The sequence below is a fragment of the Rissa tridactyla genome, chromosome 6 (assembly GCF_028500815.1).
Source record: "Rissa tridactyla isolate bRisTri1 chromosome 6, bRisTri1.patW.cur.20221130, whole genome shotgun sequence".
NCBI classification, from domain to species: Eukaryota; Metazoa; Chordata; class Aves; order Charadriiformes; family Laridae; genus Rissa; species Rissa tridactyla.
In genome coordinates this window covers 53,178,442-53,204,982 of record NC_071471.1, presented here as the reverse complement: position 1 = coordinate 53,204,982, position 26,541 = coordinate 53,178,442, and the positions used below count along the sequence as shown (strand labels likewise).

The following is a 26,541-nucleotide window of genomic DNA, read 5'->3' as shown; positions in this document are numbered from 1 at the left end:
CCCTGATTTTTAGTACGATTTATGAATACATAACCAGAGTGGGGATTTGAAACATTTTCATCTTTCTCACGCTGTCTGCTCAGCTGTACTGCTGCTCTGCTTCAAACGTAACCCAAAGCAGAGCAGGAAACCCAAGACACGGGAGGAAGGCAGGCCCACCTGCAGACTAAACACACTGACAATACACCTTGTGGGGATCTAAGGCAGACACCACCACCACGCCACCCCCCCAAAAAGAGTATTTGTCCTAAATTCTAAATCCAGATCAAAGATACTAAAAGACATCTGAAAAATGCCATAGCAACTGTTTTACTGCTAAAAGCCTCTTTACTGGAAGCAAAGGACTGCCTTAGCTAGCATTCGGTTAATGCAGCGTGAGCGCACAGGACTTGCCACACATGGGAGGGAAGGCAACTCTTTTCAGAGCGGTGATAAAGTCTCCAGTTTCCCCAATGGTAACACTTGTGCTTTTCAAGGAAATTTTCTTCCAAGCACATTTTGTATTTTATATTATGATCAGTTACACTTTTTATTGCAAAGGGATTTACTTATATTACAGTTAGATCCAGGATGCAACAAAAGGAGCAATACAAATTGCTTGAAGCATTTGGATACTTAAGTTGTAGTGCTTGTGCTTTATCAAATAAGGTAACAGTATTCAAACAAATCACAGTTGCTGTCTTGTCTAACATTTTGTTCCAGTTAATGTGTCTGCTGTTATGCCCAAATTCAAAATAGCTATCTTTATGCTAAAGCACCAGGCAAATTTCTTACAACCTTGCACATCAAATGGATGCAGAAATAGCATTTAGGTCCCTTTTTTGTTCACTCAGGAAGAGGAGGTCACTGTGCAAGGCAGAAATTTCCAGAGGGAATGGAAAAGGATCATTCTGCTTCAAAATCTGTCTGGCTTTTGAAGCAAAAAAACCCTGGGGCAGTTCAGTACACAGCCTTCGTCAGGCACCAAGCATAGTGCTAGTCAAAGCAAAAGACCTTACCAGATTACAGCTGGGTCTGTAGTATCTACTGCTATTAACTAATATTCAGATCTTGTTATTTGCTAGCAAGTTTGCATGTGTGAATTTTTGTAGGCCATTAAGAAGTTGCAAATACATTTTCTTGCAACACATACATTTCTACAGCTAAACATATTAGAATTGTGGAAAAATAATTGAGTTACAGGCTACAGTTCCTTAACGTGGAAGGATGGCAGTTAGAAGTTTAGCTACATATCTGTCTTCTTTAGGGACATAAGAAGTATTTTTCAGAAAAGGAGCCTCATCTGATGGGGATGGAGTCCTTACAGTCTTCCGTTCATGGATTCACGTGTCAGCTACATCAACTTTGTAGTGTTTTCAGAAGGCCCAGCTGAAATTTGAACTGTTGCAGTTTGCCCCTTGAGGTGTAGTGACTACAAGACATCAAATAGGATTTATTAAAAGTCTACTGTTAAACCTTGGTAGCAAACTCAAGAGAAGTCCACGTCCTAATGTTGCCAAGACGTGTCTCCTACTCCAGCCACGCAACATCTTCCCTCTAAGCTAAGGCAAACCTTTTCCCCTTCACCCATCTTCTTATCAAAGGCATCTGTTCTTTTCCTGGGCTTGTGTGGTCAATGTTAGCCTAAACCTAAGTTAGTGATCTTCATTATAATACAGAATACACCAGAAAACAGTTAATTTGAGGAAAAAGAGACATCAGAAAGATGTTTCTCCCACTGCCTTCCTATCAGAAAACTCAAAGTAGTGAGTAGTCTTCTCAGAACAATATGCAGCACCTTCAAACCATCATTTACAGTTGAGTAATCCCTCAAGCCCACTATGGAAGGAGCTGCACATCTCTTAGGAAGGGCAACACACGTTCCAAATGGAATACAAGCCGAGAGAAGACACTACATGTAGGAGGACAAACATAGAAAATTAGGCAGTCTGACTATAATCCTACTGGCATGGACAACACAAACAAGTAGAGACCACAACAGTCTGATTTGTTGGGAAGTTTGTGTCAGGGTTTCCCATAGAACAGAGTCTGAGATCTATTAAGTATTAGTCACATGTGGCATTTTCTAACAGTAAAAGTGTTGCAAGATACAGGAATGCAAGATTATTCCCCCACCACCACCCCCCCAAAAAAACCCAAAAAACACAACCCCACAAACAAACCAAAAAAGTACAAAAGCCTGTTTTTCAGGGAAGGTATTCTAAAATACTTGTCAAAAATATACATGTGTGACGCTTTCATGTAACAGATGAGTAGATTTGTTAAAATATTAAGTTGCGCTTCACATGATTCATCACAACTACACAGAAGATTTCACTAGTGCTGAAAGCAGTTCCATATCCATTGAGTTAGCCTCACACCTCACATCCCTACGGGGCACTCCTTAATGGATTCCCTTTTCAGTAGGAAATTTGTTCTTTAATGATTTGCCATGTCAACCTGTCTTGGATGTTCAGTCTTCATTGGCAATCTGGAGGACATCACCAGACTCCCACTCCATTGCCAGCAGAAAAAAATCATGGATTAACATAAGTGAGATCATCTAATCTGATGTCATCAAAAAATGTCAGCATGCATAAACAATCTGGCTGAGGTCAGCAGAGAGGGTTTTGAACAGTGATCCAGCAGTCAGAACATTTGGGTACTAGTGCTAGATTGTACAGCTGTTATGATATTGACATTCATCATTCTGCCCAAAGCTCTGAAAGTCTGCTCCTCCTCTTGAAACAGAGACGACAATTCTGTGCAAACTCTGCAGCTATTTTCCCTTTTAATTGAGTTAGAGCATAGTCATTCAGTCAGGCCTTTTTCTAGGCTACAAAAGTGAGCTGGTACAACTTGTGGCCGTGCAGTCTTTCTGCGCAGGAAAAGACTCCCACCCATAGTCAGGTGAATTACACCAGCTGAGAACTTAAGCTGTTCTGCACAAAAATGTCAGTGGCCATTGTTACAGCAGTTTACGTCAGTTAAGATGTTCAGCCTAGTCTGTTTCTACATCTAAGCCAAGGATACTGAGGGTAAGTAGATGAATTCTGCTTTCCAGCTCAAATATGCAATTTCTGAAGCATTTGGACATGCTTCAGAAAGTCCATGCATACATGGGTGAGTTCTTTCAGATAGGCAGGTATCACACCCATGTATATTTAAAAGGCAGGGCATAGAAGTCAATTTTCGAGGGAAGTAAAAAGAAAAAGAACTCATGAGCAGTACTCTCATTTGGGGTCTCTCAATGTGTTATTTGGGTGCTGTTGTAGGAATGGCAGGACAGTTCAACCTGCCAAGGGACATCCACAAGAGTTTTGGAAGGAAGGCAAGGACTTTTGGAGCAAATCAGGAGCCTACAGAGTCAGTCTTGAAGCTGGGGCAATGCTATCACGTTGTCAGAGATTACTTCAGTATCAAGCATTGCTAGAGTGACTTTTCTGTTTTTTAAAAAAGCTCTGTCTAACGTGGCTGGCTCCAAGTCATTCTCAGGAAGCCTTCAGAGCTGTGTCCTTCAGTAAAGCTACTGCTCTTCCAATTTTTTTTTTCCTTAACCTCTAAGACTTAGAAATAGACTACAGTGTTTAAAATACTTCTTAATAACTACAAGAGAAATGAAATTCCCATTCTCTTGAGCAAAAGTTGTTCACATCGTCTCTAAAAAGTAGCCTGTTTTGGGACAGAAACACAAATTTCAACCCTAGAGGTACAAGTTCTGGGTAACTGAGAACACAGAGTTGGAATAAAGCCAGCTACACACAGCATTATTCACAGGTTTTTCCCTGTGTAAAAAAAGCCACTACAGAACTTGCAAGCACACAGCCACCCTATTCTAAGGCCTCGGCTCTTCTAAAGCGCGTTTCTGTTCTCTTGCTGTTCTTCACTGCATTTAACTTTCAATTGAAGAGTCACACATTGCATTTTCCCAGAATAAGATGACAACAGGGAGGCAGTCTCAAGCCATATGGCACTCATGGGGGGTGCCAAACCAGATGAGATTTGCTGGAAGACATTTTTATAATTCTGTTTTATAACTGAAGTGTTTCATTGAAAGGTAATTATCCTGTGAGAGAAAGCAAGATCCTTGTGCACTGAAGTCTAAGGCAGAACTGCATTTACTTCAAGAGGTCCCAACTTTTTGTCACACATTTTCAGTTCTTGTCATGTCATCTTTGGTTTTTTGGTTTTTTTTAGTGATTTCATCAAAATCTTCTGATGATCCCAGTTTCAAGAAAAACCATGAAGCTTGGAAGTTTTTTGAAGGTAAAGATGCATCTAACTGCTACTGATTCCATGCAAGATGTTAGTTTAATCCAATGCTACAGGACAATTAAGGTGTCCCAAACAGGACCAATTTTGCTAGTTCATGTGAAAACTCAAGCCTTCCCTGAGAAATCATCCTACAGAGTACAAGGGGTGCTGGAGAAAAGAGAAGGGAAGGCTCCAGCTTCAGTCTGTCATATATTTGTTATGGTCAATGGGAAAATAACCTATGCCTGGTTAATCATGCAATGCAGACCCTTATTCCAGAAAGGTGCTGAGCATGTCTGAAGAGGTACCAAGCACTCTACACTCCCAGCAGCCTTAGAAGCTGCTCACTGAACATGCTTTGCACTGCAAGAGCAGCTTAAAGCTCCCTTGAGTTTCCAGGCAAGCGCTATTTTCTGTGTAGATTAGAGGGCAACCGTTTCGGGAGACTGAAACGCAGAATTTGCATGCAGTTGGGATTCCCTCCCCCTCCTCCTGCCCCAATCCAGAGCACCAGTGAAGCGCCAGCACAACATTTGCAGCCGCTGCGCTGCCTGCCAGGCAGGACTGCTTGTTTAAAGGACAGCCTTGATTCTGTGGGGACCCTTGCTGTTTAAACCACAATTTACAAACTATATTGTTGTACTGCGTAAGGGGAACAAAGCACAGAACTGCAGGTCAGGGGTCTAGTTCCAGCAAGGCTATTTTCTGCAAGAACACTTGACCTCTGAGGCTCAGTTTCCTCTCTGTAAAGCCGGAGAAAAGCCAATATACCTCCCTAAGGACATTTCAAGACATTAATGGGTAGAGCATCCTTAAAGTACTCTATTTAGAGTTCTAGTAAAAGCAGAATTAAGTCATTAAAAATTTCTCCATCTGAACAAAATACTCCACCTTGATTTGCCATGGTACAACTCCTGTCACCTCCACTGGGAATGTATTATGGCACCTAAATGAGAGCCATGAAGGGAGACTGAGGCTGTAAATTAAAAAATAAAAAAAATTTACAAAAATTTCAAGCCAGTGCTGCCACAAGAAGAAACAATTGCAGACTTCCTTCCTCAGCTATTCAGCCCTCCCACCCCTCAACTTTTCTTGTTTTGTTTCGTTTTTAATTAAAAAAAAAATGTACAGCTGTTTGAACTGGGAAATAGTTCAACTGAAGTCCTCTTGTTTTCTGGTTGCCCAGCAAAATAAAAAAAAAAGGAAAATTAAAAACCCCAAACCAGCCCTTTCCTCCCTCCTGAAAGTAAGCCATCTTAGGTGTAGTTACACCTACTTGCAGTTATGGTGACTTCAACCAAATTTTAGACTGATCAGGATACTATATGAACACCAGTATAGGTTAGGGGCGGACATGCTGGGAAGCAGCTCTGAGGAGAAGGACCTGGGGGTCCTGGTAGACAGCAAATTATCCATGAGCCAGCAGTGTGCCCTTGTCGCCAAGAAGGCCAATGGCATCCTGGGCTGCATAGGGAAGACTGTGGCCAGTAGGTCGAGGGAGGTCATTCTCCCCCTCTACTCTGCACTGGTGAGGCCACAACTGGAGTACTGTGTCCAGTTCTGGGCTCCCCAGTTCAAGAGGGACAGGGAACTACTGGAGCGAGTCCAGCGAAGGGCAACCAAGATGATTGTGGGACTGGAGCACCTCCCTTATGAGGAAAGGCTGAAAGAGCTGGGACTCTTCAGCCTGGAGAAGAGAAGGTTGAAGGGGGACCTGATTAATGTTTACAAGTACCTAAAGGGTGGGTTTAAGGAGGACGGAGCCAGGCTCTTTTCAATGGTTCCCAGCGACAGGACAAGGGGCAATGGGCACAAGCTAGAACATAGGAAGTTCCGTTCAAATACACGGAAAAACTTCTTTACAGTGAGGGTGACAGAGCACTGGAACAGGCTGCCCAGGGAGGTTGTGGAGTCCCCTTCTCTGGAGATTTTCAAGACCCGCCTGGATGCAGCCCTGAGGGATGTGCTCTAGGCAATCCTGCTCTAGCAGGGGAGTTGGACTAGATGATCTCTAGAGGTCCCTTCGAACTCTGAAGATTCCGTGATTCCGTGATTCCGTGATTCCGTGAAAGTTTCAAGAGGGTTAAATTACTTCTGAACTATTACCCTAAAATCTTTTGGGCTGGGGTCTATTTAGATCTTGTAGATGTAACTTGTTTCTATCCTGTAAGCATGAAGCACGCAGTTGCAACACTGACCATCTTCTATGCTTGGCTTTCAGATCTGTACGTGTATGCGGTGTTTGTGTGTTCAATAGGAATCATCAGCGTCCTCCTTTTTACACTTGTCATTCTCTGTCAGTCACTTCTGAACAAGAGGAGATCCACGGGTGAGTGAAGTGTCATTTTGCAAGGCCCTTGCCAAAGAGGGAGAGGGGGGAGAAGGAGAATGCAGAAAAAGCAGGAAAGAGAAATATCTCCTTGCCTTGATTTTAATTTAAAAAAAAAAATGGTAGAAAAAAACATTTCTGCCAGCAAAACTAGAACAAAGGCATTTTGCTCCCTTTGAATCACTATTTCACTTTAAATTTGCTTTGGACTTTTCAAAATCTTTCAGCTTTGCATAAACATAAATTAAACGTTGTTGGAACTTCTTTCGAAGACAACCAAGTGCTGTATCATTAAATTGCATTCCAATCAGATCTACCTAGCCTTTTACACGAGCGACATTTCTGCAGATGTTTAGAGGGGTTTCAAAGCGGTCTTACTCTGGTTTTCCTCTTCCTTCCCGACTAGCTGTCAATATTCTTGGGAGTAGGGCAGTTGCTATTAGCACTCTCTCATTTGTAGCATTGTTTGAAACAAAAGCATCATTTCATTATTCAGATCTGTCTTTTCATAATAATCTTTCAAGATCAAGGATTACTGTTTCATTCTTCTCTTCCTCAGAGAAGGTTTCTCAAAGAAGCTACATCTGAATGAAAGCAGCCCTGTTGTAATCAAAAGTGCTATTTCAGATCCGTGGAATAACCAGTGCAGGCTCTACTTTCATTTTGGTTTAAGAGGGGTTTATTTGGAGAGCTCACACAAGCTGTGAGGGTGAGATGCCAGCATGCTTAGCAGCCACCATGTTAGAGGAGAGCGGAAGGACCACCTCTGACCAGAAGCTTTCAAAAAGTGGTTAGTGATTTATCCTGGGAATGACAGGAGAGAATCGTGACTTTGCTGCCTCTTCAGCACTACAAACATACCCTGAAGGAATGAGTGACTCAGATACACAAGGGAGAAGACATGTAAACCAAAAATAGATGTATATAGAAGTCCTTGCCTGACCACAAACACATTTCAGACTGTGGCTCTTTCTTCCCGGTAGTATGCTTAGTAGAGTAACTCTGATTCTAACTGAGCCCAACAACTCTGCTTGCCAAGAGGAAGGAGCAAGATCAATGTTATTCTTCCTACCCTGTTAAGTGATGACAAAGGTTTTGTGCCAAGGGAGTACCCACACTTAAATATGTTGGTCATGGTGAGTCACCCTGAAGCCACAAGCACTAGACACACTGATGTATCCCATTTTTTCTTTAGCAGACATTCGGCTAGATTTTGCTTCTGGTGTGGGTGATTTACACTGCTGTAAGCATACAAGCGGCTTGAAGAAAAAGTATCTTTACATTGAACCAACACCAGTTAAATATAGAAGTAATACAGAATACAATATAAAATAAGTATATACAACAGAGAAAAAGTAATTTCTTCTGAGTTGCTAAATCCCTTCTTCACCACCCTAATATCTGAATAATTGCAGGCTTCACCAAATTTTTATTTAGATTTTGAACATTACCCAGTAAACACTGGCAGCATTAATCCTATGGATTCAATGGAAACGTAACACAATTAAGCTTAGACAGGCACCCAGCATAAAACAGATAAGATTTTCAGGCAAGCCTTTCAGCTAGGTCCACTTGATCAGAGTATTTTCCAGAGCCACATTAATTTGCTCAGCATTCAGTAAAGCATCAGGGAAATAAGTTTCTGAAGCAGTAGTGGAAGATGTGTCAGTGACTGACACAGTCTCCACTAGCCTCATATTGCTTTTTCTGCCCCTGACTGCTGGGCCACGGCAGCAAGCTCAGCCCTGAAGCTCTGCCCTGGGGAGCAATAGCTCCCTGGGAGATACTTTCTCCACTCATCCGTATGGGCATGGGGCACAACAGCCCCCTCCTCCCTCAACACTCTTCTACCCCCTCCAGAGGCACCTTCCAGGAGTTAGGGTCTGGCCACAAGATATCCACCCTGTCAGTCAACAGCAGTGCTCTCACATTCAGACTGTTAGAATAAGGCATCTCTCCTCAAAAAGTATTATCTTACCTCCTCTCCATCCTCAGCATTCTGTACCTCCATCCTGGGTTGGACTAGGCAGATCCTAGTATTCATGAGAAAAGAGCCTGCAGTAAAATCCTGAAGTCCGTCCTTCCGTGAGGAAGGGAGGAAAGACAGCGACAGCAAAGCAATCCTCCCTCTGCATCACCACAAGCCTCCACATAGGCTCCAGGCACAGATGCCTTCCACCTTCAGCAAGATGGTTGCGGCATCATCTTCCTCAGAGGTTCTTCCAGATCAGGGGCTCAGGACAACCAAAACTAACTCCTTACCTCACCTTGCTGGGCAAATTTCCATCAGGGCTTCTCCCTGAACCTCTCCAATCACGCCACCCCTATCACAGGGACACCAACAACTCCCACCACTCCAGCTTCCTCCCATAGTTCCTCAGCCTTAACACCTCAAGGAGGATAACCTGCCCTGCCCCACCCCACCCCACCACCACATACAGGGAGTGGAGTCAGACATCCAAGTACAGGGAGAAGAGGGAGGGAAAACCCTGCCTAGCCCTCTAAAAGAACAGCCAAACCTGGGACAAAGAGGAACTCATACCTGAGTTAAAAGTTGGGATTTGCAGTAGGTGAAGCTGGAGATGATCCCTCTGGAGCATGTCTGTGAAACCTGAGCAGATCCTGGCTCACCTCAAGGCTCTCACATGAGAAGGGTAATGCTGAATCCAGTTCCTCACCAAAGGAGCTCCCTCAGTTTGGTTGCACTGTCACTGCAGCTGGGGCTGGCCCCTAGCACAGGGCAGCTATGGGCTGCTGTGGGAAGCAGCAATGGCTGCTTCTGGCAATGCTGCTGTGGTTTTGGTAGAAGCCCGTGCCCATTTGTTACAGGAATGGTTGCCCTTCCTAGTCCTTGGTTCAAAGTCTTGGAGTATTTACTGTAGGGCAAAACAAAATAATACATACTTAGAGATGTTCAAAAGAATGTCAACAATGTACGTGATCATCCCCTTACTCCCAGCGGGTCAGGCCTACTCTTCACCCGTACATCCGCAAAAGGCCAGTCAGATGGGTGGAAGCACTGCCTTGGCTGGCTTAGACATGGCCCCTGCGCTAGGCCCAGTTCCCGGTCCTCACAGCTCCCCTTTCCTTAGGACTAAAATGTACCCTCCTAGGAGCTGTGTAGCTTCCTTAGAATGGGAGAATTTAGGTAAGACCAAACATGAAAACCTTCCTGTAGAGAGGGGCATAATGATGTAAGTGCACTGTTGTCTGGTTTTCATGGCCTTTTAAAGAACAGAGAACATGAAGGGAAGGGGGTATCTATGTTTTATTCAACTTCCCATCATGGCTCAGGGACGCACCCTCTTTTCTTTCTGACAAATAAGTTGGCAGTAGGTTGACAAGAAGAGCCAGAGACTCTCCCCCTGCCTGCATGTCCCCACACTCAGCACGCGGCACAGTTTGGGCAGAGCGCAGAAGCCACTAAGCCACAAAAGAGCATCTTAATAACCCTGGCTCCTAAAAGGCTGCGGGGAGGGGAGCTGCCCTTGCTCAGGACTACTGATTCAAAGCAACGTGAAGCAGAAGGATTTATACAGCTCACACGCACAGCTGTCAGAGACGGGATAGTGGCTGGACTGGACCTCTGATCAGATCCCAGGAGGCAATCCCTTTATGCCTGAGCCCGCAGTCTAGCTTACATTAGGAACAGCAGTGGCTCCTGTGGGTGAATGGTTTATTTCAGGCTTCTGGAAATAAATAGAGGCACCACAAGGGAAACAAAAGTCTTCAAAGTAAAATTACTGGCCTGCTGTACTTTTCCTTAGCAAGCTGTCTTTTGGCTGGGCTGACCACTGGAATGTGTGTTGCCCAGCTCTTCCACAGCAGATTTTTGGTGTTGTTTGATACATTCCCCTCTCCCACGCCTACCTCTGTCTTTGAGTCGGAATACATTTTAATACACAATATAGTGATGACCAGCGGCTCTCCCAGTGTAACAAGCTGGCAGCTCCACAGTCTCAGCAAGACAAGTCTATCTGCAGTGCCCAATTGTAACTCATAAACCATGTTGGTGTGAAGCCACGTTTTCTTTCTTTCTCTTTTTTCTTTAACAGTGAAGCATTACCTGGTGAAATGTCCCCAGAACAGGTAGGAGATTACACTTCTCTTTACTATAACCCAAGGCACCAGTTCTGTTTTTGTTTTGCTATGTATGCTGAAGAAGAGTAATGTTTTCCAAAATGCCTACAGGAGGATAAAGGGTCCGGGGTCCATGACTCATGAATGTGACTGCAAGCCAACATCTGCTGTGTGTGATAAGGGAGATCTACCTGGGCAATCTAGCTGTAGGTCCTGCAGGTCTTCAGTGACAAGCCTCTCCTTGAGGCTCTGAACTGCTTTCTGGATGAGCTTGCTTTCATCCTGCGTGACTTTCTAGGGTTTCCCAACACCTCACCAGATGGTAATGACTTAAACCGTGCATATACGTAGAACAAACCACAATGTTACCCAGTGATTCCCGCACCCAGGAACAGGGAGTGGGGCTCAAAAGCAGATTTGCAAGGCCCACAGTCCATTCCCAGCTGAAGACTCCAAGGGACGGGAAAAATTCAACTTCTGCTGCAGTCATTAATCACTGTCCCTTTAAATACCACTGACTGCCAAAAGTTTTTGACTGTGTGGTGCTATAAAACTGATTTCCAGTGTATGATTTTCCTGAGATATAAATTGTGCTGGAGCTGCAGCAAAAAAAAAAAGATGACAGAGTATTTTACAAACAAAAAAGATTAAAGAGGGATGCCTCATAACGACACAGAAGAACATCTGTTTCCCAGTTTTCAGTGACATAAAACGTGTGTTTCTAGCCTTATAGTTTAAATCCAATATCACTTGGTATCACAGATACTATTTCTTATAGTATTTTTTAAAATACTATGAGATTCAATGCCAAGTACAGCATACCCTAGGTCCTCCAGTAGCGTAATTTTTAGTGCATTCTGATGGCATTATTGCTGTGTTCAATCTCACCAACACTTGGATGCAAGTGAAGTCACAACAAAGCAACAGAGAGGTCAGGAGAGGCCAGTACAAACTGAAACTTTCATGTTATTCATGGAAAGATCTTTGTTCTGTGACCCTGACCAGCCATTGCACCACACCAAAAATTTACAGAGACAGCTCAGCAGTTTTCATTTTTCCCCGGATGCTTTCTCTTTCCCCTTCTTTATTAGCTGCTGGGACAAAGTTGGAATTACAAAAACAAAAAAAGAAGGGGGAGGGGGAGGAAATCAAAGTAGATTGGTAGACAACACAAGAAAAGGAGAGAAATGAAACCCGACTGAGAAGATGAGTGAAAAAATGGAACATGGCAGTCAGATAAAGAGACTTGTACTACAGAATCTGCCTCTCTGTGAATAGATGATGTGGTAGTAATACTACCGCAAACACTAAACTTAGGAGGCTGAATTCCAGGGACAAAACAAGCCAACATGATTTCTTCACTGTAAAACAAAGTCTCCGAAAGTGAAAGTAATGCATGACTCTATACGGATAAAAATATGGTTTCATGTATTTCAGTGTGACAAGATATGCTAACGAAAGCCCCAATCCCACAAATGCATGTCTAAAGCGCATTGACTTAAGGGCTTTAAAATTAAATAGCTATGAAAGTGTTACCAGCATCATCATTTTTGTTATGTTTCACACTTGGTACCATTTATTTTTCACCCTCTGCTCAAAACATCAACCATTAATTCCTTTGAACTAATTTCTCTTCACCTGCACATTCCTTGTCTTGGAACTTAATTCAACATGTTTAGACCCAAAACTCAGTGTCTAAATATCCATTAGGCCAAACCGATGAACTAATTTGCATGAGACTCCTGCCAGTCAAAATGACTACACTGTGCAAAATTCAGCCTTTATTAGAGAGGCTCAGCTCCAACTCCCTTAGTGATATTTCAAACTCAGAGCAGAATCCAGTTTCAAAATTACATTAATAGTCCGGTCTCTAAGAAATGGCTGTACTCCCACTGCAATAATACCTAAGTATCTTAAAATATTTCATGTCTTGACATCACAATGGTGTTTTTACTTAATCGGAATCTGAAGCACAAATGGTTAAGTGATTTGCCCCAGGTCTCACAAAATGGCCTTGGTAGAAAAGAAAATTGAGTCCAGATTTTCTGAGTAGAACAAAGCAAATGTTTGGGTTTTGGTTTGCTACTTGACCAATAACAAATTAAGGAAAAAAAAATGAGTTAACCAAAACCTATTTCTTTCCCACATTTTAAAAATAAATACCTAAATAAAAAGTACAGTTATTTTGGGTTTTCCAAACCACCTAATTCCCTTTTCTGGGGTTTTCTTTTCTTTAAATATCCTCCTTCTTATTATATTCCTTGTTATTAGATCATTTTGTCAGTTTTCAGATCCAGAAATCCCCAGGAGGTGTAGCTTTGAAAATAGGAATATTTTTTTTTCTCTCTTTTATATTTGTTTTTGGCCTGAACTGTCCAGTCCATTGGTGACTGCTCTTCTGGAGACAAATAATTTGTGGTGAAAAAAGTGTTTACCTCAAAAAAGCTGTCCATCTCGACACTTCAGTTCCACAGTGCCAACCTAGCGTCGCAGGAGCAAATTCTGCCAGACTAAAGCAGAACCAAGTACCCAGTCCATCCCTGGCACCTTTTCACACAGCTCCCTTGTTTGGAAAATACCAAAGCAGCTCCCAGTTCACTCAAGTGAATTTTTTGTCATCCCTCTGCAGACCTTTGACAAGAGAAAATAGCTGACTTAGATGACAACAGGAAAAGTCCCAAATCCTTGACTCTAATAAGGATAGTAAAAGTTTGCCAGCTCTTGGGACAGCCACAACCTCCAGGGAAACTGCTGTCCTGGTGCCATGATTGCTAGACACCTTCCACAGGTTTTCCCCCCAACTCCTGTATTTTTCTTGCTCTCTAAAAACTCATTAGATCCTTCAAGAAATGCACAATCTGACGCTGTTGAAATAGAAGCCAGGAGGCTGGAGGAGGAGCTGGAGATAAAAAACTAACTTTCCTTTTAGACATAGAACAAGACAAGCTCACAAAGAAGCAGTGTTTTGGAGCCAAGGAATCTTTTCTGAGCTGCCTTGTTTGGTTTGAGGAGCTCAGTTCTAAGACAGCAAGTACAGTTATTGTGTCTCCCAGAATTAGTTAACCCTGTACAGCCCTGGCATTTAAATGGAAAGCGTAAGCCACAAATACATTTCTCTGTAGCTTCACTTTTTCAGTGGCAAAGCAGGAATAATAACTAATGCAATGAATTGACACTAAGCCTTTTTATATGTTGTGCTTAAAGTAGCTGTGTTAGAATAATAGTATCTTTAAGCTACACATCTGCCTCAATGACCTTGGATATTAAAACAAAAAAAAAAATCCAAAAAAAATCATTTTCATCTCCTTTTTGGTATTCTTTGGTTTTTTGCAGTTTGCTGTGTTTGGGCAACAGAGACAGGAAGGACAGTTACATTTCCTGCTGGTTTTAAACCATTTCATGTTTTGATTTTAATATAGAAACAAGTGGTTGTTGTGGGATAGGTTCACAATAGTGCAGGCAGACTTTGAAATTATTTTACTGCAACCCTCAGTTTACATAATTTATGTGGTTTATTTGTAAATCATGAAAATATTTTACCTTTTAAACACTTTAAAAAAAGTTTGGTGGCAGACCTATGTTTTGGACTGACTAGGTGGAACAGAACTCAGGAAAACCAGCAAACCAGAGGCTTTTTGTAATCTATGCAAGTGTAAATCCAGAGTGATTTTACCAATAGTAGTGACAGTCATTTGGATTTACAGCTGTGGAAAATGATAACGTCTGTTATTTTGTTATTCTTGTGTGAGCAATAGCTGAGACATCTTAACTTTCATTAAGACTTTGGCCCAGTTTGAATATTTTATTCTATTAATATAAAGAGAATGTTTCACTATACAAAAGAACCTGGAGAGAAACAGCAACTTGGGACAAATGATTTAAAATTCAGTGAAATCCGTGTTGTCAGTGTTATGACTATGAAGATCCTGGATGGATCCCATTGTGTGGTGTAACTCACAGAACAGAAAGGTCCCCCCAGCCATGCTGCATTAATCTTTCCAGGGTGAGCCCATGGTGAGATGCATCTGAGCAACAACTGCTTACCAAGTCACCTCCACCACCACAGTCATCATAACTAACTGCTATACACTCTCCCCCTACCCCAGCTGTAAGTTAAGATTTATTTCGTTACTGATTAAGCCAGTACAATTTTATTTCACGTTAGTTCCAAGCTAGGAGGACCTACACAGTCAGTTACCACAGCTCAGCTGACACATGATAACAATTACTGCAACCTGACTGCGTATCCAAGCCCTAAATATTCAAAGCAGGATATACTACCTCAGACTTTGGGAGATGCCAAGGGTAAAACTTAGAGGATGTTAACTGTAATAGTCCGGACACAGGAGCCTTCTTGGACAGCAGTCTGTTTACAATATGGCTTGTAGCCTTCCCTCATATCTATTAGTGCTTTTTGAGCATGGACATACCGAAGAATGTCTGAGTTTAGAGTGTGGGGCAAGGTTTCTCCAATTTATATGCACTAAGCTTATAAAAAGTTGTGGGTTTGTGAGCTGTCTGAAGACATGCTGCATGCTCTCCTGGCCTGCTGGCCCCTCAGCCAGTCAGCCCAGAAACCGCATCAAAGATTTTGCTTTGCCCTATACTTCCCGTGTGAGCTTACCCAAGTCACCTAACCCGTCTGTGCCTCTGCTCCTCCAGGACAGAAGGGTGCAAGCTCATCTGGGGTGCAGGAATGGGGCCATACATGTTTTTAAGAAATAGGTGCTATGAAAAGAGTCTTGTTTAAACCTGACACTTTGCATTTTCTGTGCCAGGACAGATCAGACTCCTGAGTTTCTCAGCCAGGCTGTATGGTTGAAAAAACCCAGACCATTTCCCACCCCTGTAAGTGGTTTTTCAGTACACCCCCACGTCACAATACAAGTTTTTGTGCAGGGACTCCACAAGTGGCAGGTGATGTGTTTGCATGAACTCACTGGACAAACGGTCTTTCCGTCTGTTGCCTTCACTTTTCCTCATATATGGGTCTCTGCTTTGCAGCTCAGGGGAGACAGTTACCAGTGTGACAAGCATGTCCCCTCTACAGCCCAAGAGAATAAAGAAAAAGAAGGAGAAAGAGAAAGTGGAGCAGCCCCCAGCCATCCCAGCAAAAGGTATGAAAACAGAGGTGCAGAGGGATTTCTAATCCTCAGCACAACTGTGGAGGGACAGCAGAATGTGGAATGTCAGGACTCTGCCACTAACTGTGCCTGTGGGGTGACCTTTGCTGACTCCCTTTGGTGGGGGAAGAAACGGCCCGTGCCTGCTGCTGGGACCAGGGCGCTCACCTCCCTGCAGCTTTAGCTGTTGAAAAGCCACTCACCGACTCTAAGCAAGAGTTCTCAGCTCCCAGTAATCAGAGGAGAGGAACCTCTGTAGAAATATTCACCCTGCTCAAAGAGAAAATTTAAGTTAGGCATGACAAAATTTCATGTTGAGGATAGACAGAGGGAAACCAGCACATTGCACTCTTAAAATTGCTGGTGCACTTGAGAAGTTAAGCAAGCTGAGCAGAAAAAGATCAACCTCTTGGGCAACCTCACTTTCAAAGAGGATTTGTGATTGCCTCTGGGGTCAATCACACAAACTTTTGGGCGTACTTTCTGAGCGCTACTGCCAGTGCTGAGCCACTGGGAGGGAGGAGGGAAAGGACCTGAAGGTTTACTGTGGGTTAGATCACAAGTGATCAAGTCTCGAGAGGTATATTTGCTCTGGCTTCTGCACACAAACAGCATGTTTTGCATATCAGATTCTTTAGTCTTATGAATTTTTCTAATTCATAAGCCCTATGCTTCATTGTAAAATATGTTACCGGAAATACAGTTAAAGTACATGTATTTGCTCTTAATCCACTATTAATCTGTAATTTATAAATTGATAATGCATATACTAAAAATGACAGTGAATCGTGATAATATGAAATGATCCCTTAATATTTATTTCCATAGCTCCAATAGCCAATAATTTTACTAAGCCCAAGCTCTTGAAACCTCAAAGAAAATTGATCCTGGTAAGTAACTTTATATGACACTATTTTCTCCATATTCTTCTCTTTAAATACAATTGCTGTTATGCTGCCAGAACTCTAGGTTCAGAAACTATAAATTGGCTAAAAAGTCATACAAGTCCTTTTTTTTTAAGTAATACTTTTTCAAGTGATAAATTCTCTTGGCTCTTTTCATTTTGAGCATTAGGTTACACTGGGTTACGTTTCCCAGCTTTCTAGCAGTCATAGCGTCTACAAATTGAGCCTGTTCTTAAATGAAACCTGCTATTGATTCTCACATGCTTCTGGCAGCTGTTGCTTTGGAAAAAATACCGGTTACTGATACAATCACAACTGTACTGGTCACGCTGCTCTTGAGACTTTTCAAGTCAGAAATGGGGGCCCTGGTTCTGGCCTACAGTGGTGTAAATCAGGAATAACTGAAGTTGCAAGAATGAGTTGTATGTTTATAGCTCATGTTAAGGAAAAAACTCCAACTCATATGACAGTTTCTGTTGAATATGTTTCTGTTTGAAAAAAGCCAACCCTGCAGATATATGCCAGACAAATCAAACAGATGGAGAGATGTTTCCCTTAATTACAAAGCAGTACCTGGACAAGACATCCAGGGATCATAGAGACAAGAGTTTTATACCAACTACCTTCAGCTGCCTATATAAAGAGGGTGGTCTACTAGATTCCCTATATAATCAATAGGAAGAGAGATGAGTTAGAGTTGGAGCCTGATGCTCCTACTAGTTCAGACTAGATGCTCTGAATTGCCTTTGGGGGATCTTTTCTCCCTTCTCTGGCAATAGAAGGAGCCCAGAGTGACTAACTCCCTAACTTAGGTGAAGGAGGGTGCCTAAAGTTAGGCCATGTGAATAACCCAAATGCCTCTGTGATGGCTTCACTTTCAGATGAGGGTTAGCATCAGCATCAGGGGATGACAGCCACCCTTTGCTGCACGCTTACTGCATTAATCACTGCGCCCAGGCATATGGCTCCATCAGAAATCAGTTAGTCTTCAGCCTTCCTAGGAACAGCTCTCATCAGTTAAAGCACTCAGACTCTTCCTGCAGGTCAATAAAGCACATCAACACATGCTGAACTTGAGGTAAATCTCTTTCCAGATGCTTTTTCTCTCTGGAATAAATCCAAGGATATGGGCCACAAATAGCTGTTTGCTCTTCCCTTTCTGCTACACGACCCCAGTCAAGGTTCAAACTCTTTGGAGGTGAGCAGGAATAAAGCCTTTTCAAACAATGAAATTAGCTTTGTTTTCCCTTGCGTGACTGCAGATCTGCATGCAGCCAGGAGACTCGGTTTTAATGCCTTGCTGTCGGACTCGAGTCTGGCTCTGCTATTTTCCCTTTCGTATTTCACCTCAGAGTGCACCTGGAGAGACATCTCAGCCTGCAAAAAATGCACAATCTACGGACATGAGTTAGTTTTAAGTCAAAAACTAATCCAACAGATATTATCCAAAGGATTTTCAAGAACAAAACTCACCTACCAATACTTTAAAGGGCCAAGTAAACTAAATCCATGTCAGTCTATAAGGCACATTAAGAAGCTAAGCAGGATACTCACCAGAGCCATTTCCCATTTCTGTTCCTCTTGCCTCCCTTTACAACACAGTTGGTTAAACCCCTATGTTTTACGTTCTTAGAAAAAAAAAAAAATCACTTTTTCTGTTTTTAAATGATTTTTCAGTGAGGAACTTGAACTAATTGCAGTAAAAGAAGTTTCAACAGAGATAGAAAATTGTGATAATTACAGAGAAAAAAGAAATATCAAATTCATCTAAATGAAACATTTTATTGATTTTCAGCATGCTTGCCTCCCCATTTTTTTAATTCCCCAAAATTTCTCAGATTTTAAGTTTTCAGTCTGCTTTGGGGCAAAAAATACTATCGTCATCCTGCCATATCTCTGCAGGATAAAAGACTTTTTCCTTTCCAACTGTAATTATTGCACAGCTGGTGTCTGCACTAGGTCTTTTTTCATTGATGGCACATAGTTACTAGGTAATTGTCACTGCAAAGAGAGACTCATACTGCTGAGTTTCCAGACTTCTTCTGCAGCTTCCCTGTGCAACCCGAGGAAGGTACTACACTGAGGCACCAGGAGAATATTCTAGAAAACCTAAGCAAACAAGCTAGAGTATAAGGGAACATTACAAAATAATTCCAGTGTTTTGGGAAATTTTTTGTAATAATCTAAATACCAGGAAAATTATTTCCAGAGGACATGTGCTTCTGGTTTCTTGAAAGATGTTTATAATAAGCTGGAGAATTTCTTTCATTGTTAACGTGCTAGAGTGGGTTGCAGTATAATTTTACAAGAATACAATAACCTGGATAAAATATGGACATAATCTCAATGAAAATTAAAAAAAAAAAAAAAAGAGAAAGCCTAATATTATGTTCAATTGCACAGCCTCGAGTAAAGCCTTTTAAAAACTCTGCTTAAGTCATATTGCTTTTGCTTTAGCCAGAATAACAATTCTATGCTCCCCTTGTTGCAAAAATATTCCCCATCAGTGTCATTCTCTATTAGCATCAATGAGAAATGTGTACAGATCAAAGGAAATAGAGATGCTGAGATGAAAAAAGGGATGGTTTTTATAGCATGCAAGAAGCACGGAGAGTCGTTAGGAAGAAGAAAATTCCAGGGGCCCGCAAATTCTGCTCTCTGAGGGCTGTTCTACTATAGCCTTAAGTACTTAGCCCTTTGAGTTGGTAGAGATAAATCTTATGCTTCCTCAACCAAATTTTCTGGTAAGCTTTTCATTGCCTCCTAGAGATTAGTTGTCATAGCCCACGTGTGTCAGTTATAGAATATCATCTAAATGAGCAGGTTTCAGTGTCTTTTCACAAAGGTTTGCACTACCAAGCTTAGGAGCTCCTGTGTGATTCACTGGAGCCAATGAAAGGATGTGAGAATTCAGGTTAAACCAAATCCTGCAATCTTTACTTATGGAAAATTTTTGTTGACTTCACCATTGTTACACTAAATTTTAAGGGGAGGAATACCTGCACAGATAAGACAGGCTATAGGGAATCTTCCTGATTCTGCTGCTGACTTATGTGGTCTCTGCTAAGTCATATAATCATCCCACTTTGAAATCAGCTAAATATATCCTATATTACACAGAATCACAGAATGGTAGGGTTGAAAGGGACCTCTGGACATCATCTAGTACAACACCCATGCTGGAGCAGGGTCACCTAGAGCAGGTTATTACAAGGCCAGATTCCCTTGGGCTTAATTCTTCAAACACATTGTACATGTGCACACAGTACATAAGAGTTGTCTTCTGCTGTTCCTACACTGACTAACGTCTTGAATAACCTTTTTACTGGAGTGTATCTGGCTTCTCTTGCTCCCCACCACAGAACATGTAATGCTCCTGCGTGACTTCTGAAGCAGAGTGCTTTCAGTGACCAGAGCTGAGCTATTTAAGAGAATCCTTCTACTTTCAGCTCATACAGCATAGACAGCATTGTTTATCTCAGCGTGGATTGGATCACTGCTGGCCCAGCACCATGTGATTGCCGAGATTTTCCTTTGATGACGATGATGTAAAAGCTACATCATCAGGAAGGGCTTATGGTTATCTAAGACTGAGGGAAATTTCTGGAAGTCATTTTGTTAACTTTGAGTGAAAGTATGATCTTTTGCACTCGTTCTGCCTGCCTGTCTGCCTTTTTCAGGCACCACAGCTTCCCTGCTCCTGCCATGTCCACAAAGCAGAGGGCTGTTGTTTTGAACAGTAACTTTATGTAGGTTTGACACCTGTGGAACTGAGAAGGCTGTGGCTTGGTCTCATCATCTGCATGTACTCAGCAAAATCAAGCTTTCAGCATTACACATTTAGCTCAGTGTCCTACACTAGTGTATACTCCTGAATCAAGCAATGAAGACAGGTGTTCCTAAAGCTGCTCAGAAGCTTAAGTTTTCTTCACCTGAAAAATCCTTTTGCCTTTTTAGATTTCAGGAGTGCATTTCCCGTTGTACCACAAACCAACCAGATCCAGTGTATATCAGAACCAGTGACCCTGGAGTCCTTTTGGGAAAGAGGACTAGATGTGCAAGTGAATTATCTGCAGTCTGATTATCACGTCAAGAGCTGTGAAATGTAAAGAGTGGCTTTTGGTTTTTGATTGCTGGGGAGTTTGTGCCTTCTAAGCCACACTCCAGCCTGCTGTCCTGCAGCTTCAGCCTCACAGAAACCTGGGAGCAAATTTACACATTGCAGGATTGTACTTGATGGATGGACTTTATTTTTTTCCCCATCTTCTTTCTCATCTTACAATTAAGCACTACGTCATTCAAAACAATCTTATATCATATGCATCAAGCTAGCTAGGAAAGGTAGGTTAGTCAGTTCTTTGCACAACTAGTAGGATTCCTCATTAGTCTTAACCTGTAGGTACCATTGGCCCTTTCCTTGAGAAAGAAAAAGGAAGTGAAATACATTACATTACAAAGGAAATAATTTGTGGATTCTGGATCTGGGAACAATCAGGTCTTCCTTTCTCCTGGACAATTTTAAATTAAAAGCTATGCCACCCTCTGTTAGAAGAGTTGTTTCCTCCACAATATGTAACAATGGGTGATGATTTACGTTTCCAATTTCTTAAGGCATTATTGATCTCCACAGACTTCAAGTAACATTGTACATATGATATACAAAGAAATGGTGAACATTTTTTTCCTTGACTCCGTGTGATTCTTGAATATTTCCATCCAGTCCACATAATTTCTCTCTGTGAGATGAATATTCCTGTTTTTTTTTTTTTTCCACAGTCTCTCCTTAGGATGTGAGGTGTCCATAGGAACATGAATATCATTTACACATTCAGGTTGACACTCAGAACACAACATATTCAAAACTGCTGAGTTATGCCTGCTTTCCCATTCAGATTACAGGTTGCTATCTTTACTCTTAAGGAACAGTTTGTATAAATACATAAAATCTCTTGCTGGAATTGTGCCGAGGCTTGTGTATTTACGAAATCCCATAGCAGATGATTTTTGTGTGATGACACATTTGGAGTAATAAAAGTGTCACCAGAAAACTGAAAACCTTTAATTACTTCCTTGGGCCTTTTTGAAGGATAAGAAGAAATCAGCCTGATTTCCAGCAGTGTTGGTTTAGAATCTAGGAATAACTCTGCAACTGTAAAAGGAATAAAGCATTAGCAAAGGTGAAAATGCTCTTCTCCAAAAGCTGTTAAAACACCTCTGCCAGGTATATTTAATTCTGCTAATGAAGAAAGATGGTCTGGCACACCCCTTAGAGTCCCTGCCTGCCCTATATTTGTGGGATTCTCTTTCTTTAAAATAAATTCATTCAACAGGATTAGTAAATTATCTTTGTCCCTGACTTTGTTATCATAACTTCTGTGGGATTCAGTAGTAAAATTTTGATGCAATACTGAAAGAGGCTTCACAAATTGTTGTAGATATTGTTTCCAGGGAGTCTGGGAAGTATTTTTTAGTCTAGCTAGTAAAAAATAGACATCTTAGTGAAAAGGACCTGTCCTTTTTAACTGATAGTGACACTAAAAGTCGTATTTCCTACTCCCCGTATTTTCCAATGTCATATTTCTCAGCACTGAGAAGACAATGGCTCCCTTGATATTTCAGCGCTCTTACTGGCCAGCAGTTGCATTTCTAGGAGATAACTCATCTTGCAGATCTAGCTTCAGTTTTTCATGAAGGTCTGCAGAGGTAATTTTTGAAGCTCCTCTCCTCCAGGGGAATCTCTGGCTTTCTGCCTGCAATCAAGACACCGACATTGGTAAACATCCGAAGCTCTAAAGAGGAAAAAAAATAAATCTCTCTCTTTCTGACTCCTGAGTAAAGTTACTACCTTGATGAGGGAGTCATCCCACCGAAGTTCATAGGGTTTGAGCATAAAGTGTATCTATGGCCCTGAGGAGCGCTACTGATTTCAGTACAAGAAAGACCACACATCCTAGAGAGAGTGGTTTTCCAGTGTATACTAAAAAATAGGACTATCAAAGGCTAATGCTTTTCTCTCTGAAGCTACAGTGAGTTTTCTCACTGTTAACTTTGCAAAATCCTGCCTAACCCCACTGCTGGCATGTGCTGTCTGCCCCTGCCCTGGTGACCCAGAGAAGGGAATTGCAGCCTGTCCACCAAACGTACTGAATCTTGCTTCAGCACACTCTTGCCTTCACCTCCATAACTGACCCTCCGGTGACAGACAAGCTGGCAGCCATAAGCCATTGCCTCCCACAGTTTCATAAAAGAGATGCTTATGAAAAAGAGATATGCAGAGGAAAAGATGGGCTAGCCCCTCTTCCTTAGGCTGCATGCAGTATGCAGTTTCCTCCTATCTGGGCATTCATGCAGAGAAAAGCAACAATCTGTCCCTGTGGCCAAAGCCCATCCAGTTGGCCTGGAGAGTCCTGTTTAGCCACTTTCTGACAGTGCGCTCAGGCGGTGATACAGGGTGCTCCCGAGCTGTGCCATCTGGACAGTATCCACATTTTTCCTGTGGAGCTCTTTACCAAGTGTGAATACAAAACACGATGTTTCTCAAATATGAAAGGGAAAAGGCCAAAGATTTGAGTTTGGCCTTTGCAAGAGAAAGGGAGAGAAAAAAATGGTAGTTCCAGCATGTGCTTGCTAAGAGCTACTTCATGGCACTAGGGTTTAGGGCTGCTTGCTTTGTCCTGTGGAATAGCCTGAAGAGAAGTGCAATTCCTAGAGACTGGGTCAAAGAAACTTCACCACTACCTCTGGACTCTGTACCTTTTTCATTTGCATTTCCTACAGCATCCCCCTGGCACCGCAGTGTGCACCCAACATCACAGCGTGGCCAGTCCATTGGTGGCAATTTGCCATGTACTGGCAATCAGACCAGCAAACCTATGCATAATTGGCAAGGTTTTATCCTTGCTGACCTAACACATAACACCCATAACACAGGGCATGCCAGTGAGGGTGGGGTTTCATTTTCAAGTGTTACTGCAGGAAAACTGATTTACTAAAAATATTATGAAGTTCTGACTGGAACTTGGGACATATACTTACTAATTCCAGAAAAGTCAGAGATAAAAAATTCAATTTTGTCTATAAACATAATTTTCTTGCCCTGGTCCCATGTTACAATCATTCTGCGTCATATCCCGAACAAAAACATGCAATCGTATAGACACTGAATTCCAAGGCAAATGTCTGCAGCAATAGTTACTAAAATATTTACGATTGAAGTGAACCGGGAAGTGAGCCCTTCTCTGCTTATTTTTGATAGTAAACTAGAATCAGGGGAATTTTTTTTATTTATTTTTTTTTTAATTAGAAATTCACATCCATTTTGTCATCTTTGTGATAACTGGTGTGGTCATGGAACAGTGAGATTGCAGCAATCCATAAGTGCAGGTTGGCATCAGTTGTTTTTCCAGACAAGTTAAATTTATGAGGTGGTTATTTACTTGTTTTCTTCATAGCTAATTATAAATTTGGATAGAAGTGTTGTAGTTAAAACTTCAAGAACTTTCAGTCTGACAGTCTTCATGGTAAACAACCTTGAGGCTGCCAAGAAACAAAGCAGCTAAGCCTAGGAAGAGCAAAATTGACATTCCTGGTAATTATGACATAAAAAAAAATCATTAAAAACCCAACCCTTCTACGTCCTTTCTAATACGTTTATATACTGGACAAACCCAATAAAAACAAGACTAGTATACAAATACTTTAGTTTCCTTTAAATATTCACATTGTAGACTTTGCAGACTGTTTATTAAGAAAAATGTTCCTATAAGTGAACTCTTTCAAACAATTGCCCTTGGGAAACTCTGTGACTGGAATAAACTAAAAATCAAACTGTAAGAGATCTGGAAGAGGAATTATTTCGCATGTGCCAGAAGATATGCTGGAAAGTGATGACTATTCCTAATGTATATTTTGCAAAGTGTGTGATCCTAAGATGCGAAAACAGATATACGAGATAAAGACTGTATCTAGAAATGTCACTTTGGAACAGAATTCTATTTGAAGAAATCATTCCAATATTATTTTAGAACAATGATGTAATTTTTCAGGAAAGGCTGTTGCAGACATAGAAATCCCAATGACCTCCTAAGTGAGAGCCAGGATGGAAAGAGAGAGGTGCATGGCCAGTCATTCATTGTCTTTTCCTCTTCTGTCCTAGTATCAGTCCCACCTATAACATCAGTTATTAAAGTCATGCTATTGTTCCAAAAAGGAGATGGTGGCAGGATTTCAGGTTTACACTGCCAAAACGCTATCCAATCCAAATGAGAGGTAAAATTGTAGAATTAGTTTTCTTTCCCTGCCTGTTCAGAAAAAAATTGGTTTTGGACAAACAAACCAGCAAGATTAAATTAAACATATGGTTGATAAATGAAGTACAGAAGAGCGTATAGAAAAAAAATCCTGGCTACCATAGGTACTTTAAAGTAGTGTTGGCTTCCATGCACTGTTATTACGCATCCTTTGCTGAAAACTGTATACCCTTCACAATTTTGAACCTCCTGTGTGTTTCCTCATATTTTCAATCAAATTATTACATACTAGAAATATGCATAAGGGAAATTATTCTACACATTTTATGGTGTGCTGTTGCTTGTAGCAGTAATTGAAGTACCTTTTCCACTTATGAAAGTACTAATTTTATTTGGTTTTATTGCTTTCCTAGATGCAATTATTTATTTAGTGTGTTTTGGCTTTATTAAATTATGTTTACTATAGGAACATCATAAAAATGTATGAAAGCAACACATCAGCCACTACTGCCCAATGACCTGTTTTGGGGAATCTAGTGTTATTTTTCATATCCAAACATAATAGAATAAAGTAAGAATAAAGAGATAATCTACACTAGAAAACAATGCAATTTTGAGATAATATAATAAAACACCTGGACAATATGATTTCATAAATCTTAGTTCTAAAATTTACATGAGCTGGGCGTTGGGTTGGCTATTTTAGGACATGTAGCATTTTCTAAATGGAAACATAAGATGAAATACAATTAAACAGCAAAGGGGAAAGCATGTACAGATTTAGCTTGCCCTGAGCAACTGATTTCTCCAGAACAATGAAAACATTTCTACTTCAAAAGATGCACTGGGTCAGTCTTAGAAAATGAAGAGTTTTACTCTGGCAGTGAACAACAGCAGGTTTGTAAAGTTTTATGAGATTCATTTTTGTTTTCACATGCAGCGTATTAGTCTGCATTTAGTGTCTGAAGTGACACCCGCTGAAGTTGGCAGTGAAACTCCCAGTGCCTTAAAATAGAGACTAGGTGTGCTGTCATAGACAGAGAATAAAATCTTCAACATTTGCTGGTGGTGTTGTGATGTCCAGCCCCAACTTAGATTCTGCATTTAACCTCTGTACTACCTATTGAATAGCACATATAGTTTTGAAATCTCAAAAAGAATCTTTAACTTATCAAAAAAGGCAAAAACAACTTAAGTGCCCAGAAACTGAGGCTAATACTCTCAGGCTAGAAAGAGGGGAATATAAAAAATAATTAATTATCAGAGCAATTGACCAAGAGTTTTTTCTAACTCTTTAAGCCAAAGCCAAGATAGGACAGATGTCTTTCTGAACACTGTGGTTTAGTTCAGTACCAATACACGAACAAAGAAAAATAAGTGATTTTATTTCTGTCACATACAAGATCAGGCTGGGATCCACAGGAAGTCCTTTTACATCGTTACACCAGAAAATGCAACAAAAGAGGAAATCCATGTAGTCAATAGTGGAGCATTTGATAGTGAATGATAACCAGAAGCTGAGATCAAATAGGACTACCCATGCAAGAGGGGGAAGGAGGGAGGGAAGACCATGTGAATAATCAAATGCAAAGATGACAGTCCTGCAGTTAGCCCTGCAAACA

General features: G+C 41.4%; 1 protein-coding gene across 2 annotated transcripts in view; it reads left to right on the top strand.

The window, feature by feature from the left end:
• VSTM4 (V-set and transmembrane domain containing 4) overlaps positions 1-26,541 on the top strand; it is a 41,841-nt gene that overhangs the window by 9,868 nt on the left and 5,432 nt on the right. Inside the window, exons 3-8 of one of the 2 annotated variants that reach the window (XM_054206833.1) lie at positions 4,177-4,245; positions 6,455-6,562; positions 10,618-10,651; positions 15,647-15,759; positions 16,594-16,655; positions 17,765-17,868. In XM_054206833.1, coding sequence (XP_054062808.1) covers positions 4,177-4,245; positions 6,455-6,562; positions 10,618-10,651; positions 15,647-15,759; positions 16,594-16,655; positions 17,765-17,868 — 490 coding nt within the window. The remainder of the gene's footprint in view (positions 1-4,176; positions 4,246-6,454; positions 6,563-10,617; positions 10,652-15,646; positions 15,760-16,593; positions 16,656-17,764; positions 17,869-26,541) is intronic. The other variant, XM_054206834.1, reaches the window with a different exon arrangement.